We start from the raw sequence: 22,655 nt of genomic DNA, 5'->3' as shown, positions 1-22,655 counted from the left end.
TAGGCAATGTGTAGAAATAACTTTGGTAACATACCAATGTAATTTCTACACATTGCCTAATTTGTAACGGTAACGGAGTTTGACGGTAACAGGATTGACAATTTTAAACTTTTTAGCCAAAAACTCTAAAAAAAACTCTAACTTAATAATTAAATATTTTAAACAACTCACTGTGGTCAGTGATAAATTCTGCTTTCCTTTTGATATTGTGGTAACAATGCTGACACTTTACAAAATAACTCTTGGTGTAAGAACTTTTTAGGTTAAAATATTTTCTCAGAGGGGGCACATGCCATTTAGTGCTTTGGATCTCATCAGTGAGGCAGTGACATCATTTTCCTCTATCTTGCATGGTTGTGGGAGGTAATTCCACCTATTTAAAGGCAAAGTAACCAGCAGCCATATCACCCTGTAGCCCAAGACTGGTTTCCCACTGAAGCTAAGCAGGGCTGAGCCTGGTCAGTACCTGGATGGGAGACCAACTGGGAAAACCAGGTAGCTGCTGGTAGAGGTGTTAGTGAGGCCAGCAGGGGGTGCTCACTCTGTGGTCTGTGTGGGTCCTAACACCCCAGTATAGTGATGGGGACACTATACTGACAAAAAGCACCGTCCTTCGGATGATACGTTAAAACGAGGTCCTGACTCTCTGTGGTCGTTAAAAACCCCAGGATGTCCTTCGATAAAAGTAGGGGTGTAACCCCGGCATCCTGGCCAAATTTGCCCATTGGCCTCTGTTCTTCATGGCCTCCTAATAATCCCCCTCTCCTGATTAGCTTCATCACTCGGTCTCCTCTCCACCAATCAGCTGGTGTGTGGTGGGCGTTCTGGTGCAAAAAATCATCCAGGTGGATGCTGCACATTGGTGGTGGCTGAGGAGATTCCCCCTTCAATGTAAAGCGCTTTGAGTGCCTTGAAAAGCGCTATATAAATCGAACAAATTATTATTCATCATTATTATTATAAGTATGGTATGGCAGCAGAATTTACGCAAACATTACGCAAAAGACAAACCATTTTCAAACAATGTTTAGAATTAGGAGAATGACTACTTAGGACTTTTATAAATATAAGGTAAGAAATATTGCCAAAATATAAGTAAAATACAATATTTTGATTGCACGATATGTTATGGGAAAAATACACTGACTAGTTCGAACAACAAGAAATCATGATTTTCATCTCTATAAAACCCTTTTCACAGATTTTTTTGTTTACTTTGGACACCAAATGTAACTGCAATCATGGATACACACACACGAGCACTCTGTATAGCAATTTGCCAAAGAATACTAAAATGCAGGCTAATGTTTTTCTCATGAAAACCCCCCCACAAAAAACAGTAAAATTCTAATATTATTTTGTCTAAATAAACTAGAGTTATGACACTTAAGCCAGTGATTTTAAAAGCTAAAATGTGAATTTAGGCATCACAATATTGCACATTTAATAGTGGTATTAAATTACTAGCGTTTTTTTAATTCACTTAAATTGAGCAGTAGATGACAGGGAATGGAGCATACACAATTTTTCATCTAAATTCATTTTAAGTAGTTTTGTCTCTTTTTTCCTCTTTTGGTCTTAGGTCTTGTTTAGGGATTCCTCACCTCGTGTTTAATTTTATTTACAGCCACATTTCTTGGTAAATGTCTACTCTATAGCCACAAAAGACAGTGACTAAGAGACAAAAACAAGACAATCACAGGCCACATGGGACAGTAAGTCGAGCATGAAAAACGCTCCCGGAGCTTCAACAAGGCCTGGTTGTGTCTGTAGTGTATTAAAACCTCTTGTGAACTCGCAGCCAGGTGATTGGAGGATGCTAAACCCGGCTAATGCCGAATGATGTGGATGAGCGTAAGACGCTGTCTTAAGGATCAAATGTGCAGACTCTCACACACACACACACACGTGCACACTCAGTCAATGGGATTTAGACTGGAGTCCTCCCTCCCTCCTTCTCTACTCTAATCGCAGTGTTGTGGTATTCTCGCTGTGGCTCTGTGGTTGTTTTCTCCTCCCTCTCAGGAAACTCTCTGTCTCTCTCTCTTCGCTGTGTATATAAGTAAGCCGTGGGTAGGCTGTTCAGCAGACAGAGAAAAACTATGCTAGTGTACTGTAGATGTAGAGAGGTGTGTGTAGCGAATCATCAGCCGTATGTGACTGAGGCAGCGGCGTGGGATCTACAGGTGAGTGACCTCTAATTACTGTGACTCAATATATTATATATACACACACTTCACATGAACCTGACGACATCAGCATGCTCTAAAAACAAAGCGCATGACCAAAGTAGGCACATTCCATCTTCTTATAGCATTTCTAAAATTGTTGTCTGTTGTTCTGTTAACTAGACTCTATAATTCACCGTTTTCTTTTCTGAACATACTTTGTGTCCAGACTTCAGTAAATGTTTTTGAATGACTCTAGCCACATGCTTTGTGTTAACCTGTGAAGCGGTATGAATTTTGTGTCTTGGCAATATACCAAAGCTGTCAAAAAGCAATGTTTGCCCTCTTTTCGATAGCCAACTAGGGGCAAAGACGTTTACAGATGGTTTTGAAGAACTTTATATAGTCCATCAGCTGATACTAGAGATTTTTAAAATTGATCTGTATTGGATTTAATAATGCATGCTCATTTTTTTTTTTTTCATTTAGATTACATTTGCCATCTAATAATCACTTAAATGTAAATATTTAAAAACTACAAATTTAATTATATTAAACGTAATCGTAAGCAAATTGCAAAATGATTATACTTTGTACATACTTTTTTAATTTAAGATACACATTTTAATATAGCATAAATAAATGCATTATAAAATTAAATATTTTTAAGCTAAATTTCCAACATCTATGTGAAAAAATGATCAGCCTGAATTTGAAGCATCCTAAATTGTAAATATATATTGATGACTTTTTTTGAATGTTAAAGTGGCACACTGTAAAAAATTTTGGTTGTTTTTTGTTGGTTTAACTTAAAAAAGTAAGTAACCTGGTTGCCTTAAAATTTTGAGTTTATTGAAATAAAAAATTTGAGTTGATACAATGAAGGAAATTTGTTTAGTAAATAGAAACTCAAAATAATTTTGTATCTGAACCACATAAAAAATTTGATAAATCATGAAAATAGCACTATTTGGCATGTTTCACTGCATCATCAGAAATAACACGCACACAATTACCCAATATGCTTACAAAATCTTTTAATAATATTTTAATAAAGGTTGTCGAATCTCAAAAAATGTTCATTGTATTAACTCAAAATTTCAATTTCAATGAACTCAAAATTAAGGCAACCAGGTAACTTTTTTTCTAAATAATTTTTTACAGTGCAGGGCAAGACCTCTCCGCAAAGGAAATCAAATGAAAGAAAACCTAATTAGCCCATTCCAAATACATGCGTTTCTCAAAGGGTTTCATTTAAAGTTTACTGCCAGGAAATGTGCCGTGGCACCAATGAGGTCTTTGAACAGCGGCTCTGTAAATATTTTGAAGCAAATTAATCATAGGGAAGGGTTTACAGATGAGATTACGTACTTCCGGGTAAAGAGCTTCTCTTGGGTGACGGCTAGTGATGCTGGAGAAGCTGACAGAGCCTCTAATGTCAGTTTCCCAGGAGCCCATGATCATCGTGAACACAGCGTGTGGCATATGGTGAAACTGAAAGCGTAGCGTCATTATACCATTTCACTGTCAGCATTACTTAAAAGTAGCTTTAGTTTCAGAAGTAGCTTATTGTGTCAGCAGTGCCCAAAATAGGATTCTTTGAACTTCAAGAGATCACTCATTATCCTTACAACCTAAGAGAACACAATCCACCTCACAGCAAAACACATCCTCAGATTAACCCTTACGTATAACACTGTCTGGGTTCCACAATGATTAAGATTCCCTTTTTAAGGTTGTTTACCATTCAAGCATCAAATGCAGCAATAAATTACCAAAAAAAAAAACTCTTATCTGTGATCTTTGGGTCTGTTATCTGATGACTTTGAGGAAAGATCAAATGGAAAACATCTGCAATGACACAAAGCTATGGATGTCACAGAAGAACATCATCTCATTTCATTCGAGGCAAACAGACGATTAAATAACGTCGTCCTCAGAGCCACAGATATTAAACCGCACATCTTCTGAGGAGCCCAGAGGTTTCTTTATGGCGATTCAAGAAACCTCTCTGTCTCCTGTTGTAAATCTGGCTTGGTCATATTTATGTTTCCAATTTGGATCAAATTTACATTTGGATATGACTGAATGAAGTCGCATCGAAATCCTCGGATCAGGTCGACTCCATGCCTTTCGTGGTTTCTCTGAAGCCGTCGCCTGAAAGGTTTCTGTAAAAACCACTCTCACTAAGCCACATGTATCTTAATTATTGCCAGAGAGGGCTGAGGGTTTGAGGAAGCTCAAAGATAAATAAAATACAGGCACAATCACTTCAATTCTCCATACCCCAATGCTTTCAAGGATGGCTAACCGTAAATTCTTCATGGAAAGTTTTATTCATTCACTTGAATTTTCTCGCATCCTTAGGCATAATCTAAATGTGAGATCCTTCATCCTCTCCGTTTTTAAAAACCTTTGTCACACAAGCCCGTTCTGGATTACAGTATTTAAAGGATTTGATTAGTTATCATTGTGTGAAGGTATTCCATGTACAAATACTATGATGATCATCTGTGAAGCTCACTGCAAAGCAGAGGTCTTATTATGCAGGAAGTGGTTTAATTCTTCCCCCTCATGGCACGGGCCCGCCGCCAGTCCTAGGGGAAAAAGGAGCAACAGCGCTCTCAGCCAGGCTCTTTCCATTCAATAACAACCACCACGGGGCTCCGCAAATTTGCCTTTATCCGCAACATTCCATGCCATACCTCATTTTTCAACCTCTGATTTAGCACATGACTGGCATTAATAACCTTTCAATGCATGTGTTACTGCCATAGTTACTTGTGATTTGTTCCATGTCTTACTCAGAGGAATCAAAGAATCCTGATTATCTGGTACCAAAGAACATCCTCTAATATCTTTAAACAAACTTGGAGGCTATTATTAAAACCCTAATTTTTAAACATTTTAATCATTTCAATTTTAAAACAACCACACTGTAATGACTTAAGCCAGATAAGAGGTTTCAGATAATGTACTTTACATAAAGTGGTCCTAAAATGTTTGGACACGAGGTACTCTCAGAAATAAATGAATGCCAAAACATCATATGATGTGGCATGTAATGTAAAGACAACAATCACATTGTACAATGGTTTTTGTTTTAAATGATATAGCAATTGATATACGGTTAAAAATGATCAAACAGAAGCATCGGAGAACATTGTGTATCTTAAACATTAGTGGAACATGTTCATAATTAATGCGGTGAACTAAACCTGGTTACTCTAAGTAGGATATGAACCATTCTAAGACCAGGATAATACATTTAAATACACATAGTTTGTGTAAAACTGGCGTCTATGGAATTGACCATAACAATCCTTTCAATTTCAATAATACCCATTGTGTAAGTAACTATAAAGTTTACTCGGACCCACTTTATATTAGGTGGCCTTAACTATTGTGTACTAACATTTTAATTACTCATTTGATACAATGCACTTATAGTGCACATACATGTTTTTACATTGTACTTACATTCTAAAAAATACCTGCATGTAATTACATCTGTAATTAATTTCTGTAGTTACATTTGTAATTACACAGTTGTCACTTCCCTTACCCCTAACCCTCTGAATTTTAACCATTAAACTGACCCACACCACCACACCTGTCCCTAACTCTACCCGTGTCCCACCTCAATATCAGCAAAGGTGTTTTGCAATACAATTTAAATACAGTAAGTACATTGTACTTATTTTTTGATGTAAGTACATAGTACTTAAGGCCACCTAATGTAAAGTGGGGCCGTTTACTCTATTCTTCTCCCACTACCCCGGCCAATAACTATCATGTATTTTGAGAAAAGGATAAATTGACGTGTTGTAAATCCGACAAATCCGATTCTTTGAATGGCGGTGCAAACTAACATGGCGCTGCCCATTGTGCTTTATCAGCCAGCATGATCATCATCATTATCATTATAAAAGGATAGACGACGAAACATTCACTTCTCAAGAAAAGCCTTTCAACCTTTACACTACGGAAACCAACACTTGCAACCCATGAACGCATCTCTAATCTAGACTCTCTAAATTATGCAATCTCAGTTTCACACGTCTGTCATTGGAAAGCACCATGTGGTGTCATGAATAATTAAGAGACCATGTCTTCTCATAGGATAAGAAAATTCAGTCTCATGAATAATTATGAGACACTGACATGTAATCAAAGTATTACAGTGCACTGTGCTAAAAATGAACCATTTTCCCCCTACAATTAAATCTAACAGATTTTAATATTGTCTTCAATGATGCTCCCACATACCTCTGTTAAAATCTCAGAATCTTTTGTTTAGGGTTTCAAGACCCTTTAAGCAGCAGGAAATACTGTCACACTGGATACCTACACTTCCAGACGTTAAGTCATTTCTTGTGGTGTTCCTCAAGGCTCAATTTTGGGTCCTCTATTATTTAACCTATACATGCTTTCTTTAGCTGGTGTAATTAATCAGTATACAATATTTTCTTCACCAGTATGCAGATGACAACTCTATCTTTCACTTGCATCAGATGCCCACAATTCAATTTCCACCCTACTGTTTACAATTTCCACCCTACTGGACTGCATAGTCAGCATACAATTGTGGAAGTCACAGAACATTCTGCAGCTAAACAAAGATAGGACAGAGGTCCTTCCTTGTTATCGGTTATGATGCACAGAGAACAGATATTGCTAAATATCTTGACTCTATCACTAACAGCCAGTAATCAGGTCAAGAACTTAGGAATAATGCTTTAAAGTGACCTTGGTTAAAAAATAAAAATAAAAACATATCAGCAATGTTACTAAAACCGCATAACACCTTGGAAACATCTCCAAAGCACATAATATTCACTCCCCTTCTGATAATGAGAAACTTGTTCATGCATTTGTTACATATAGACTTGACTTCTGCATTAGCATTTTTGCTGAGTTACCAAAGAGATATTTTAAACACTTACAAAGAGTTCAGAATGCAGCTGCACAAATCATAACTCGCTCTAAAATAACACTCAGATCCTTTCACTGTATGATTCAGAATAGAATTCAAGATCCTCTTATTAGTTTTTAAATGTCTTTGTTACTTCTCTAATATAAATATACACCAACAAGATTGCTCTAAAAATACAATAGTAACTTGTTAATTAATTATAAAAAAAATAACATTTTAAGTCAGCCTTTAGTCATTTCTATTTGTTCACTAGGGCTTTGATTTATGTTATATTTGTAAAGCACTTTTTAAACACAGTTTTTTAAAAGGTGCTATATAAATAAGGCTGCACCTTCATATACATGCAACTTGAGGGAATCTGACTTCATACATCTATTAAAATCCATCTTGACACAGGTTGGTTAAAGTCACTGTATGGCACAAAAAAGCTGATGCACAAAAAAATCAAATTCCATGAAATTCATACCCTTTCCCTTTCTCTTTGTCTTTTAATGCTCTAGCATGCAGATAGGGCATCTGGCGAGGGCAGCTATGATTATGGCTATGTGGGCGCCACACTGGTGAGAGTATGTGGCTGGATTTGGCCATTACCCTTGTGGTTAACTGCTGGTTTGACTGATGACTGCAACCCCCAAAGTAACATTTGACTCATAATCAAACCAAGCTGAAGCACAAAATGTAATGTTTACGCTTGACCTCTCCCTACTTTGCACATTTGTCTTGGCTCAAGACTTAAGGCTTCACGTCCATCTTAAAGGGATACTTCACCGCTTTTTCTTATTAAACTATGTTATTCCCTTAACTAAAACGAGTTGATACATACCTCTCTCGTCTGAGTGCGTGCACTTAATCGCTCTGACGCGCGCAGATTATCTGAAAGCATTTAGCTTAGCCCACTAAGCCCAGTTCATTCACTATGGTACCAAACAGAGATCCAGTTAGAAGCGACCAAACACCTCCATCTTTTCCCTATTTAAATAAAGTTACACGAATAGTTGAACGATCAAGTATGGTGACAAAATAAAACGTGGCGCTTTTCTAAGCGGATTAAAAAGCAGAACTATAATGTATGGCGGAATAGCACATGTATGGCAGTATATAACTGTATTTAAAGGGATAGTTCACTTTGAAATTAAATTTTAATATGTTTTAGCTTACCTCATGGGCATCCGAGATGTAGGAGTATTTGTTTCCCCAGTAGTTTCTATTTTGATCATTTTAGGTCAAACCGTTCTTGTCTGTGCCTCACATAATGCAGGTCTATGGTCACCACCTCAAAGAGCATACACAGAGAAGTCCAAATTAAACAATCCCCCATCGTAAGTACACACTGATGGCCTAAGACACGAAACAAGTGGTTTGTGTGAGAAAACGAACAGTATTTATATCGTTTTTACCTCTTGTACACCACTACGTCCGACTGATCCGAGGGCGCGCGTGCGTGTTTCCTGTGGTGTACAAGAAGTAAAAACAATATAAATACTGTTCGTTTTCTCACACAAACCGCTCGTTTCGTGTCTTAGGCCATCAGTGTGTACTTACGATGGGGGATTGTTTAATTAGGACTTCTCTGTGTATGCTCTTTGAGGTGGTGACCATAGACCTGCATTGTGTGAGGCACAGACAAGAACGGTTTGACCTAAAATGATCAAAATTGAAACTACTGGGGAAACAAATACTCCTACATCTCGGATGCCCATGAGGTAAGCTTAAACATATTAAAATTTAAATTCAAAGTGAACTATCCCTTTAAATAGGGAAAACGTGGAGGTGTTTGGTCCGTCACTTCTAACTTGATCTCTATTTGGTACCATAGTGAATGAACTGGGCTTAGTGGGCTAAGCTAAATTCTATCAGATCATCTCCGCATGTCAGAGCGATTAAGTGCACGCACTGAGACGAGAGAGGTATGTATCAACTTGTCTTAGTTAAGGCAATAACATAGTTTAATATGAAAAAGCGGTGAAGTATCCTTTTAAAAATAAACACCTTTGCCATTATCTACCGTGTCAAGTGCAAAATGCTTTAATTCTTAACTGTCTATATGTTAATTCAGTTGCAAAATGTTCACAATTTCAACTACTGAAGTTACTGAATTTTAGCCACATTTTATTTTACATTCAGTCATAATTGCTTTTTCTTGCTGTGACAAGCAGGGCACGGCCGAGAGCTGCGGGAATTAAGCAAGGCCGGTGGTGCGATTGCTAATGAGCGTCACCTGTGTGCCACATCGGTCTCGAGTCTTGAACTAGCTGTGTCTCATTTCGGAAGGCTGCGTCCTAAGGAGTTCGCATTTGAGGGCTGCATATGTCATAAGGCTGTCTCATTTAAAAAAAGTGAGTAGGACACTCCAAATGTAACCTTTGAATGCACCGTTCTTTCACAGGAATTCAGAGTGTGCACGAGGTGTAGCCTTCGCTGCTGCAGATAACCCACAATTCTTTGTGTCGCCGCTAATAGGGGTGTCCATGGTTAACCGATTAACCGATTAACAGTTAAAAATTGCGTAACCGAGTGAAACATTTTGCTCGGTTAAGCGGCGTCAATGACGTGCTTTGAATTTAGTTGTAATATATTTTTGCACTCCTAGAGACCGCCAGAGCGCTCCCAGACATTTGTAATATCCACAAGAAGAAGTCATGACCAGCTTTCTAAGCGGACAATGATGCGGGCAAAGAAAGCGTGGGAGCACTTTAAAATTGAGAGTGACGGGGCAAAATGCAAGTATTGCAACGCAGTGCTTACCGCATTTTTCAGGCTATAAGTCGCTCCGGAGTATGAGTCGCATCAGTCAAAAAATGCGTCATGAAGAGGAAAATAACATAACGGCCGTTTCACACCGCAAGCGTGAGCGGCGCATATTTTTTTCGGCGCCCATGTTAATCAATGAGTGCATTCACACCGGGAGCAGGAGCAGCGCGTGAGCGTCAAGCAGGAGCGTCGCGTGAGCAGCAGTGAAGCGGGGGTTTCGGCTGAGAGCCTATTTTTGCTGCGCTGCTGACGCTCAATTAAAGTGAAAGCACACTTTTAAAGGACAAAATAAATGTGATTACACATTTAAATGTGATGAACAAAAAGTGCCTAAAATGCACACAGGAAGCACGTGTAGTGTATTTGAACAATAACTGGAGTATGTCAGAGAAGAAAACGAAGAATAAAAAATATCTGTGGAAGATTTTAGCAATTTAAACTTGTTTTGATTATTCAGTTTGGGTGAAAGTATGGTTATGATTATAAAAAATAAAGTAAACTAGCCAGAAAATGTAACCAATTTTCGTTTAGTTTAGTATTTAATGCTCAGACAGGTAAAGGCTCTCGGTCTGCAGCTGCAGTCACGGTGTAAAGCGAAAGCACACTTTTGATGAACAAAATAAATATCACAAAAGCGCTCAAAATGCTGTGATGAAATGATAAAAATGATAAAAATCATCTGTAGAAGATTTAGCCATTTAAACTTGTTGTAATTATTCAGTTTGGGTGAAAGTATAATAAAAAGTAAAGTAAACTACCCAGAAAATAAAAAAATAATAATTTATTTTAGTTTAGTATTTAATACTCAGACAGGTATAGGCTCTATCATTGTGGGAGCCGCTGCTGTGACGCTGCACCAACGCTTCCAGTGTGAATACTCTCGTGCGTCTGCAGCTGCAGTCACGGTGTAGTTACGCTGAAGTGCTGCTCACGCGCTGCTCACGCGCTGCTCACGCTTGCGGTGTGAAACAGGCGTAAGTCGCACTGGACTAAAAGTCGCATTAGGGCAGAAGCAGAGCGGGAGCCGCGTGCGCTGTCCATAACGGATCAGAAGAAAGAAAGTTTGAAGCGAGAAACTTGTGAATGACTAGAGAAAAGCAGACGTTACTTTAACTGTAATGAAGAAAACAAAAAAAGCTAATCGCGGACTGAAAGCAAGATGGCCAGAGCTGAAGGAACGAGTCCACAGATGCTTGAACTCTGCCGGGAGAGGCTCAGCCGCGCGAGTCAAACGCTGTGTGAATCATTCTCGGCTGCATATTTTACTACATGCCCTAAATATGCAGGCGTCCTCGCGGCCACTTGCATTGCTCGTGAACTGGAGCGCATCTCATCCTAATTTTAACGAAACTCAGCGTACGCCTCACAGACATGAAATATATCTTAAGAAAGCTTGAAATGTCTTTTAACAATTTAAAACGAAAAGAAATAGGCTACTCTCTGATTGTGTAATCCATGATGTGCATTTCTCTCTATAGGCGCGTTCACTACGGAGATGGCGGTCGTCAAATTAATAAACTAAAAATAACCCCGACGCACACTATGGTTAACCGAGTATTAACCGCTAAGGGCCTCGGTTAACGGTTAATGAAAAACTTGAAAACGTGCAGCTCTAGCCGCTAACAACCGTTACATTTTTTTATATTATATGAAAAAAACGTCTCCACAGCCAGATATACATACAAACACTGATGTGTTTTAAGCTTGTTTTTTTTTTTTTTAGCTGTATTAGGCTACCTGAAACAGAAAGTTGTGGTAAACAGGATTACAAGTGTTTAGTGCTTTTTAAACGTTTAGAACAGTACATTGCTGTCAAGACAAGAACCATTTCATAGGCATTTGCAAGTTATGAATAAGTTTAGTTCATATAACTGGCGTGAGAGCGCAACGAGGCTGAACGTGTTGGCATAGCAACGCGATACTTCCTGTCTGTGTGTGCTAGAAAGGATGTCTCGTTTAATTCTGATTGAGGACACCCCGTATACTGCATCCTTCACAGGACGTGTCCTCCGGAGGACGCAGCCTTCGAAATGTAACAAAATGAGACACAGCTACTGTCGTCACTCCTCCTCATTAGCACTCGCGCCACCAGCCTTGCTCCCTTTCCGCGGCTCTCTGCGCCCGCCCTGCCCCACCACACTTGCCAGGAATAAATATTCAAAGTTTGCACCATTGAGACTGCAAACGATTCATCAGTGCATGTTATTCTTAAGAAAATAAATTGTCTCTGTAATCTTAACTCAAAATGCAATAACTTGCTCTACCTCCAAAATGACTTGTCCCATAAAATCATCCCAGATGCAATATCTAATATTGACCAAAAAGCTATTTAAGCATTGTTTTAGCTGTCTCAGGTTTGGCTCAGTTCTGGTATACAACACCAAATTTTTATGATGTAAACAATTTAAAATAGATAAAATCTGGTTGTAAATGCCATATCATATTGACTTGAAGCTACTGTTTAACTTAAAGGCTTAGTTCCCCCAAAAATGAAATTAATGTCATTAATGACTCACTCTAATGTCGTTCCACATCCATAAGACGTCCGTTCATCTTCGGAACACAGTTTAAGATATTTAATATTTAGTCCGAGAGCGTATCTAAGTGTATTCACACTTTACTGTCAATGTCCAGAAAGGGAATAAAAACATCATCACAGTAGTCCATATGTGACATCAGTTGGTTAATTAGAATCTCTTGAAGCATCAAAAATACATTTTAGTCCAAAAATAACAAAAACTACGACGTTATTCAGCATTGTCTGCTCATTGTCTGTGTTCAAACCTCAAAAAAAGATTCAAACGGCTGTGAATCAGTGAATCGATCAATGATTCAGATCGCCAGTGTCACGTGATTTCAGCAGTTTGGCATGCGATCCGAATCATTGATCGATTCACAGATTCACAACCGTTTGAATCTTTATTTGAGGTTTGAACACAAACAAGGAAGAGAAGACAATGCTGAATAAAGTCTTAGTTTTTGTTATTTTTGGACCAAAACGCATTTTTGATGCTTCAAGAGATTCTAATTAACCAACTGATGTCACATATGGACTACTGTGATGATGTTTTTATTCCCTTTTTGGACATGGACGGTATAGTGTGCATACACTTGGATACGCTCTCGGACTAAATATTAAATATCTTAAACTGTGTTCCGAAGATGAACGGAGGTCTCACGGGTGTGGAACGACATTAGGGTGAGTCATTAATGACATAAATTCCATTTTGGGGGGAACTAACCCTTTAAGAGCTTTCAGTAGCTAATAGTAGGAAATGAAAAGCAACGGTAAGCATGGTTTTAATTCCTACATGACCTGATAAAATATCTAGCTTGAATGAAATGTAAGTGGCCTTGAATAAAGCATCTGCTAAATGTAAATTTATAAATAAAAGTGCCACTGCCAACTCAGTTGGGTTACCTCAGACGGTCACTTGTTTTTTTGTCCCTCACAGGATGATTGACAGTTGCTTGTGCTGAGTCACGTAGCAGAATGCCCGGTGTGCCCTGCGGGGCCTTGCAACACCACACTGTGCCCGTAGCCTGTGCCATCATCTGTTCCTGGCTGTTGATCCTGGTCCATTCTGCCCTTTGCCAGAAACCCGCAAAGCTTCCTCTGGTGGGCCGCAAGCCTTTCCTGGCAGCCTGGAATGCTCCGCTGGATATGTGTACATTGAAGTACAATATCAACGTCAGCCTTGAAATTTTCCACATCAGTGGCAGTCCAAGAGCCGTCCACACGGGCCAGAATGTCACCATCTTTTATGCCAACCGACTGGGTTACTACCCTTTCTACAATGAGCAAGGGGTTCCCATCAGCGGAGGCCTACCTCAGAACAGCAGTCTTGAAGCACATCTTCACAAAGCCCGAAAAGACATAGCGCACTTCATCCCTTCGGAAGACTTCCGTGGCCTGGCCGTGATCGACTGGGAGTTCTGGAGGCCACAGTGGGATCGTAACTGGCACAAGAAAGACATTTACCGTCAGCGTTCACGCGAGCTTATTGCACAGGCCTACCTTAATGTGACCGACGAACAGGTGGAGGAGCTGGCACGCTCTCGATTCGAGAAGAGCGCCATGGAGTTCATGCAGGGCACGTTGCAGCTCGGTACACAAACTCGTCCGCATGGCCTCTGGGGTTTTTATCTCTACCCTGATTGTCACAATTACAATGTGCATGTACACAACTACAGCGGCACATGCCCCCTACAGGAGGGCCGCCGTAATGACGAGCTGTTTTGGCTGTGGAACAGCAGCACTGCCCTTTTCCCAGCCCTCGCTATACGCAAGGACCACACAGACAGCATTCGCAACCTGCACTTCTCGCAGAACAGGGTACTTGAGTCACTGCGACTGGCCTCCCTTACCTCATTGCCCTATGAACTGCCTACATACGTTTACACACGCCTGGGGTACAGAGACGAGGCCATGGCTTTTCTGACTCAGGTAAGAGCATATATTCAGTGAGAAAAGTAAAAATCAACATTGGGAATCAATACAATTTTACCTTGCAGTAAACATTACCAAGGAAGAATATCTGTGACAGATTATATAGCAGAATTCAAATTCTGTATCAAATTCAATTATTAAACAAATGGTTACAATAACATTGTTTCTATCCTATTTTGCTTGTCTCTGAACACAAACTGTTATGGAGACTGAAATCAAGAGCTCCATCTTGTGGTCCAACAGAATAAATAGAGAATATTATAAAGGATGTATGAATGCTGGGTTTGACTATCACTCCTATCTCAATGACTAAATTTAAACTTGTTATAATAATTTCAGTAAAACTATTTCATGTTTTAAGAAACTGTGGCAGTGAACTTGCATTCTAATGATGATATAAATACATTTATTTTCATTTTTCAGAAGGATTTGATACACACGATTGGAGAAAGTGCTGCTTTGGGAGCTGCAGGATTTGTCATTTGGGGGGATCTTAACCTCACTTCCTCAAGGGTACGTTTTTAACACTGTTTCATATACGGTATGTCAAATTTGGGGATCCATATGGTATTAAAAAGTTTGAAAATGTCTGCCCTAAATATTTTCTGCCACACTTTTACGAAGGGCACCAGATAGGATTTAATTAATCATTGTGAGTGATACCATGTGGTATTCACATTGATTCTTTGGTTCAATAGAGAATGCATTAATAAACATGCATTGCCAGCTAACTTAACACCAAGTTCTCTGCAGTTTAATGCCACAGTTTTAACTTCCTTAAAATTCCTTTGTCCCCTCAGCACAATTGTTCCAAAGTGAAGGCATTTCTGAACCATAGACTGGGTCAATACATTACTAACGTTACCCGGGCAGCAGAAGTCTGTAGCGAATCCCTGTGCCAGTCCAACGGGCGCTGCGTCCGTCGAGACCCACAGGCACCGCACTACCTGCACCTGAGCCGCGGCAGCTATCGGATCCTATCCAACCGGAACGGCACCTTCACAGTGACCGGATGGCACTCTCAGCACGAGCGCCAGCTGCTGTCCGACAGGTTCCGCTGTCACTGTTACCAGGGCTACGAGGGAGACCGCTGCGATAGCATAGAGCCAGAGGAGACCGAAGAGGACAACATGATAAAAGAGGATGTGGACGAGGAGAATACGAACAAACTGGAGGACCACAAAGACATAAGGGATACTGCTGTGCCTTTACAAAACGCCTTTATCCTCACTGCTCTACTCCTTTTGTTGAACTTCAGTTGTATTTAGAGGTGTAGGATCATCAGGTGGAACAATAATCCATTTCAAATAGGTCTCCCAAACACTCCCCGTCTGTGATTGGTCGATTAAACAGATAGCCCTACCCCAAACTCACACCATTGGTTAAGCGACCATTACTATGTTAAGCTAGATGGATTCAAAAACAAATAGAGAAAGGTTTTGAAAAACTATAGAACCAATGTTTACACTAGTGGTCAACCAATATAGATTTTTGATGGGCAATAACAATATCTCAGAGAATCAGAGAGCAGATTGGCTACTGAATAACAGATATTTTCAGTGATAAATATACTAAATATACATGTTGCGATGAAAACACATAACATATAGGCATACTAAATTAGAACTGAATAATTTTAAGAAGAAAAAAAATCTATCACTATAAAACAAAATCATTTAAATAAACATTTGAAATGTTTATATATATAAAAAAGATGCAATAATTCTTCATATACAGCTTACTTAATTTATCACACATTTATGTTAATAATTGACCTCTATGTAATACAGGGTTGCCAACTGTCACTCATTTCAGGCGCTGTCTCACGTTCACAAAGTGCCCAGGTAAAAAGCCAAGGTGCTGCACAGACCATTTGCCTTATGATATGAAGACTTGTGACATCAAGCTGTGCTTACTAGTGACTCTTGTGGAATTTTGATGTCACGCCATTTGGCCTCTAACATGGATCCAAATGAATCTATATCGAATCAAGTTAAATCATATCTCAAATCTGAAATTTGTGCCAAGCACTAATAAAAACAGTAGGCTACCAGTTATTGTACCATGTAAACATTGTAACATTTTAATGAAATTTCATAACTTAATGAAGCTGTTTAGCTGTACATGAATGTTTTGACAATCACAATACACTTTATTTGTGTGTGTGTGTTTTTTATGGCTTTTTCTTTACTTGAGAAGAAAAATGAATGGAGGGCGATACACCATGGTTCTCCTGGCAGGAGATTTGTTTTACCAGAAGAAAAACAAGGGAGAAAAAAAAAATGGATGATATTTTTCTCAATACTCCACTTAGCATATTTGTGGCAAATTAAAAAACAGTAAATACCGGCTTTGGTGATCTAATGGTTGACCACTAGTTTACCCTTTTCTTAAGGGAGTCAAACTACAAATGGCTTGTTGATAGTTGTATTTTCTGCTATCCCAGATTCAATATTTTAATATAAATCTTTTTTTTCACCTCTAACAAAAAGTGGACAAAGTGCAGCTTGATGGCACATCATGAATTTTAATGTGTGATTTTGGATTGATGAATTGATTTTGAATGATAATTGTTACAATGGTGCTGTATAATAATGTAGATGAGATGCAAGCCTTGTTTGCACAAACTTCAGGCTGAATAGATTCTAATAACTGTTCTGGATGAATGCTCGATATTTTATGTTAATTTCTCAATGTTTTCTGACAGGAAAGGTTTTTACAAAGCACTGACACGAGATGCTTCCCTTGATGCATATTAGCAAGCTTATCTCTAACAACAATGCTTGATGTCAGAGTCAAATTCAGGGAGTGCTGGCTATTCAAACATACTTAAAATTTGGCAAGATCCACAAATGATATTCACGTGGCTTTATAATCTAAACTGGCCATATAGTAGATCTGTCAATATAGCTACATACCAAATACCATACCATATGCTAAACACAATATAATTATAGACTATATTACTCATGATTATTTGAAGTGACTTGCGCTAATGGAGCAAAATAATCCTTAGCCTGTTGGATATAGTCGTAAAATATTATGTGCCTGTAACAAGTTCGATGAGGTAAGGAAGGAAGAGGACACGGGGGTCGGCAGGACTGTTGATACTTTTTATTATTCTCTTAAACACAAACGTGCACACTTCCTTGTGTGTCTTATTCTCATAGATCGCTCAGTCTCTATAACACTTCCGGGTCACGCACTTCCGGCTTCCGGTATTCTCTGGGTCTCGTATCAACAGTCCGACTCTCTCTCTCCTCGGTCTCCGGTTCCGCTGGTGTTTTATCCCGTCTCCGCGCTCATTACTAGAACAAGAGACAGGTGTTATTAATCTGCGTCCAACCCACTCACTTACCGCTCGTCCCGCGGCCCTCTCTCCCGCTGCAGACCTCGCTGAACCACGCCCCCCTTGCCACATACCCCCACCGCCCGACTCAGGCCGGGGAGCCGTCCGGCCTGCAGCCCCCCCCCCCCCATTTCTGGAGAGGAAATCGGCCACAGCCATCTGAGCACCCGGCCTGTGGACCACCTTGAACTTAAACGGCTGAAGAGCCAGATACCAACGGGTGATCCGCGCGTTGGTATCCTTCATGCGGTGGAGCCATTGGAGAGGAGCGTGGTCCGAACAGAGAGTGAACTCCCGCCCCAGGAGGTAATAGCGGAGGGTGAGAACGGCCCATCTGATGGCCAAACCCTCCTTTTCTATGGTGCTGTACTTAGCTTCTCTCTTGGAGAGCTTACGGCTAATGTACAGCACCGGCCGCTCTCCCCCCTCCACCTCCTGGGCCAGGACTGCGCCCAGCCCCCTGTCCGACGCGTCAGTCTGCAACAAGAAAGGGAGAGAAAAGTCAGGGGAGTGTAACAGCGGCCCGCCACATAGGGCAGCCTTTACTTGGGTAAAAGCCTGTTGACACGGCTCCGTCCACTGGACCGTATCTGGTAGCCCCTTTCTAGTAAGATCAGTCAAAGGGCTGGTGAGGTCCGAATAATTTGGTATAAACCGTCTATAATATCCCGCCAGCCCCAAGAACTGTCTTACCTCCTTTTTGGTCTTGGGCCTCGGACAGGTTGCAATTGCGGCAGTCTTATCAATTTGGGGACGCACCTGCCCATGACCCAAGTGGAAGCCCAGATACCTTACTTCCACCCGCCCAATCGCACACTTCTTCGGATTGGCCGTGAGCCCCGCTCTCCTCAGCGACCTCAGGACCGCCCTCACATGCTGCATATGCCGCTGCCAGTCGTGACTATAAATCACTATGTCATCTAGGTACGCAGCAGCATATGCAGCCTGGGGACGCAAAATCCTATCCATGAGTCGCTGGAAGGTCGCGGGCGCCCCGAACAAGCCGAACGGAAGCGTGACAAATTGGTGTAATCCGAACGGCGTGGTGAAAGCTGTTTTTTCTTTGGACAATGGAGACAAGGGGATCTGCCAATAGCCCTTTGTTAAGTCCAGTGTCGAATAAAATCGAGCCGAGCCTAACCGATCAAGCAATTCGTCAACCCGTGGCATTGGATACGCGTCGAACTTCGACACAGCGTTCACCTTGCGGTAGTCCACACAGAACCTGACCGAGCCGTCCGTCTTGGGGACCAAGACTATCGGGCTCGCCCAGTCACTGTTGGACTCCTCGATTACTCCCATGTCGAGCATTGCGCCTAATTCGTCCTGAACTACTTTTTTCTTGTGTTCAGGCAAGCGATACGGCCGGCTGCGAACTACCACGCCCGGCTCGGTCTCGATATGGTGCTGAATCAAGTCGGTACGTCCCGGTAGGGGCGAGAACACGTCAGCGAACTCCGCTTGCAACTTCGATAAATCAGCGAGTTGTAACGGTGAGAGGTGGTCTCCCCCAGGGGCCAGCGCGACTGATTGCGCCTTAATGCTCGCCTCTGGCCCGAGATCATCCTCTCCCCCGATCACCGTTGCCAACAACACCGATTCCACCTCATTCCATTTTTTCAGCAGATTGAGGTGGTATATTTGACGTGCCCCGTTCCTATCGGATCGTATCACTTCATAATCGAGCTCTCCTATCTGTCGTGCGACCTCAAACGGCCCCTGCCACTTCGACATTAATTTTGAGCTCGAGGTTGGGAGTAGAACGAGCACTTTCTCTCCCGGTGTGAATTTGCGCAGTTTAGTACCCCTGTTATATGACCGGCTCTGGCGGTCCTGGGCTTGCAACAAATTCTCCCTAGATAGCCGCCCCAATGTGTGGAGTTTTGTTCGCAAGTCCATGACGTACTGAATTTCGTTTTTGGCCAACGACGGCCCCTCCTCCCAAGTTTCTCGTAGGACGTCCAGCACCCCCCGTGGCTGACGGCCGTAGAGAAGCTCGAAGGGGGAAAACCCCGTGGAGGCTTGCGGGACCTCGCGCACAGCAAATAAGAGGGGTTCTAACCACCGATCCCAATTCTTGGCGTCTTCTTGTACGAATTTACGGATCATGGATTTAAGAGTGCGATTAAATCGTTCGACCAACCCGTCTGTTTGTGGGTGATAGACGCTGGTTCGAATGGATTTAATGCCCAATAATCCATACAATTCGCTTAACGTGCGTGACATAAACGCCGTGCCTTGATCAGTGAGGATTTCTTTCGGAATCCCCACCCGGGAGATTAAACGAAACAGTGCGTCCGCAACACTCTTCGCCGAGATGTTGCGGAGAGCCACTGCTTCCGGGTATCGTGTTGCGTAGTCCACGATAACTAGCGCAAAACGATGCCCGCGTGCGGATCGTTCTAATGGCCCGATGAGGTCCATCGCAATTCTCTCGAAGGGGACCTGCATTAATGGAAGGGGGCGCAATGGCGCTTTTGGGGCGGCCAGTGGGTTCACCAACTGACATTCAGGACAAGACGCGCACCACCTGCGCACATTGTCATAAATGCCTGGCCAAAAGAATCGGGTCATTAAACGATTCAGCGTGGCCGCCTGTCCCAGGTGGCCCGCCATCGGGTTAGAATGAGCCGCCTGAAAAAGCATTTCCCGGCGGCTCTTTGGTACTAACAATTGGGTTGTATCCATTTTTGTCTGAGCGTCTTGGGTCACTCGATACAACCTATCTTTAATTATGGCAAAATACGGATACGTGACGGGCAATGCGGGTTGGAGGGACTGACCGTCGATCGTGCGGACCTGCTGAAACGCATGTTTTAGCGTCTCGTCTTGAGACTGCTCCAGAGGGAAGTCATCGCGGTCCGAGAGAATCAGTCTCTCAACCCCGCTCGGTTCCTCTGAAGCCGCTCCCAAGGGCCCCGTATCAGCCTCGCCAACCTGCACTCGCACCGCCCCGTTCCTAGCCTTGTTTTCCCAAGCGGCATCCGCGCACAACGACCCCAATAACGCCGAAAAGGCGGGCCAATTCGTCCCCAGAATTAGCGGATGCCGGAGGTGGGGACTAACCGCCACCTCAACACTATGCTTTTCTCCCCTAAACTGTATCGTGACTGGGACAATCGGATATTCCACCACATCCCCGTGCACACACCGCACCTTAACCACGCGGCTTGTATCCAACGCCCCAGGCTGAATCAGGCTTTGATGGATCGAGGTTTGGTTACATCCTGAATCCACCAAGGCCTGATATGTACCCCCCTTGATACTTACAGGAATTTGGTACTCTCCTGCTTGATCGGGGGTGGTCCGCTGGACGTCCGGGATCCGGATCATTGTTCCGATGTCCATCATCGGACATCGGTCCACAAAATGATCCGGATCACCGCACCGCCAGCAGGCCAGCCCAGGCCTACCCGCCGCCCCGGCGGCGGGGAGTGGGTTGGAGGCTGAGCGCGGATAGGGGGCGGAACCGGATCCATAGTCACTAGCCGTCCCCAGCGGCCCCGCCCCCCTGGGCGGGACCCGCGAACTCCCAGACGGTCCAGGGCCCATCCCACCCCGGCCTCTGGGGGAAACGCGAGGCGGGCCTGGAGGGCGGGACCTGGGGAGAGGGACAGGTCGAGAGAGAGAGAGAGAAGGGGGAGAGAGAGAGGGAGAAGTTAGTGGGGGTGCGCCGACCCCCGGGCACGCCACCAGGTGGTCCTCCGCCAAATTGATGGCCGTCTCCAGCGACGTGGGCCGGTGGCACTGGACCCACTCGGCGGTCTTCCTGGGGAGCCGAGTGATGAACTGCTCCAGCACCACCAGATCGACGACATGGTCCACGTCGCTGCCGCCGGCCAGCAGCCATCTGCGGCACTCGTCCCGGAGCTGTTGGGCCAAGGCGAAGGGTCGACCGGACTCGCCCCACTCCAGGGAGCGGAAACGCTGGCGGTGTTGTTCTGGGGTCCGGCCGACCCGCTGAAGAATGGCCCGCTTCAGGTCATCGTAGTCCAGGAGGTTCGCAACCGGTAGATGTTGCGCGGCCGCCTGGGCTTCGCCGGATAGCAGTGGAATGAGGCGCACCGGCCACTGTGCCCGGGGCCATCCGCAGGCCTCCGCGGCTTTTTGAAAGAGGTCCACGAAGGCCTCGGGGTCGTCCTCCGGCCCCATCTTTTGTAGGGGCACGTGCACCGGTGCGCTGGCCCGCCCAGCGGCCTCGGCGCGAACCTCCCGGTCCATCCAGCTCCGGAACTGCTCGCGGTCCTCTTGCTGGCCTTGGACTATGGCCGCGAAGCGGCGCTCCTGTTCAGTCCGAAGGTCCAGCAACGCCGTGTGATGTTCCTGGTGGAGGGCCGCGAGCGAGGTGATGATCTCCGCAAATGGCGAGGCGGAGGGCGTTGTCATGGCGGCGGCTCTGTCCTGCTTCCTTCCCGGGTTTCGGCACCAGTGTAACAAGTTCGATGAGGTAAGGAAGGAAGAGGACACGGGGGTCGGCAGGACTGTTGATACTTTTTATTATTCTCTTAAACACAAACGTGCACACTTCCTTGTGTGTCTTATTCTCATAGATCGCTCAGTCTCTATAACACTTCCGGGTCACGCACTTCCGGCTTCCGGTATTCTCTGGGTCTCGTATCAACAGTCCGACTCTCTCTCTCCTCGGTCTCCGGTTCCGCTGGTGTTTTATCCCGTCTCCGCGCTCATTACTAGAACAAGAGACAGGTGTTATTAATCTGCGTCCAACCCACTCACTTACCGCTCGTCCCGCGGCCCTCTCTCCCGCTGCAGACCTCGCTGAACCACGCCCCCCTTGCCACAGTGCCTAATTTACAATATTCATATTTTCACAAAATCATGTTCAAATACAGTACAAATGCCATCATAATGACAAATGTCATTATACCATTATATAAAACCATTAATTATATAATTCATTATATTTTAAGCTTTTATCCATATTGCACAATATAATAAATCATTGTACTCATCAGATTAATGATGAGAAAACTCAGTGGACAC

The 22,655-nt window shown here is 43.0% G+C and overlaps 2 protein-coding genes and 1 pseudogene across 4 annotated transcripts; 2 read left to right on the top strand and 1 right to left on the bottom strand.

Moving 5' to 3' along the window:
• Positions 1-391: 391 nt before the first annotated feature.
• LOC137065602 (5S ribosomal RNA) lies at positions 392-508 on the top strand (annotated as a pseudogene).
• A 1,536-nt stretch (positions 509-2,044) lies between these two features.
• On the top strand, positions 2,045-15,810 carry hyal4 (hyaluronidase 4). Of its 3 annotated transcripts, XM_067437237.1 has the most exons (5): positions 2,083-2,186; positions 7,605-7,664; positions 13,311-14,302; positions 14,729-14,818; positions 15,106-15,810. In XM_067437237.1, the coding sequence occupies exons 3-5, from the start codon at positions 13,349-13,351 to the stop codon at positions 15,571-15,573; spliced, it is 1,512 nt and encodes a 503-aa protein (XP_067293338.1). In that variant the 5' UTR covers positions 2,083-2,186; positions 7,605-7,664; positions 13,311-13,348; the 3' UTR covers positions 15,574-15,810. The 3 variants fall into 3 exon arrangements, with proteins under 3 accessions (XP_067293336.1, XP_067293338.1, XP_067293337.1); XM_067437235.1 differs by lacking the exon at positions 7,605-7,664 and having other exon boundaries at positions 2,045-2,186; XM_067437236.1 differs by lacking the exons at positions 2,083-2,186; positions 7,605-7,664 and adding an exon at positions 9,114-9,440.
• Positions 15,811-17,363: 1,553 nt separating this feature from the next.
• Positions 17,364-22,450, bottom strand: LOC137065546 (uncharacterized). Its single transcript, XM_067437232.1, has 2 exons — positions 20,925-22,450; positions 17,364-17,613 (listed from the first exon to the last, which is right to left on the bottom strand). Exons 1-2 carry the CDS (start codon positions 22,038-22,040, stop codon positions 17,611-17,613), a joined length of 1,119 nt encoding a protein of 372 aa, XP_067293333.1. The 5' UTR covers positions 22,041-22,450; the 3' UTR covers positions 17,364-17,610.
• Positions 22,451-22,655: the final 205 nt, after the last annotated feature.

Source organism: Pseudorasbora parva, chromosome 25, assembly GCF_024679245.1.
Source record: "Pseudorasbora parva isolate DD20220531a chromosome 25, ASM2467924v1, whole genome shotgun sequence".
NCBI classification, from domain to species: domain Eukaryota; kingdom Metazoa; phylum Chordata; class Actinopteri; order Cypriniformes; family Gobionidae; genus Pseudorasbora; species Pseudorasbora parva.
This window is presented reverse-complemented; position numbering and strand designations above follow the sequence as displayed.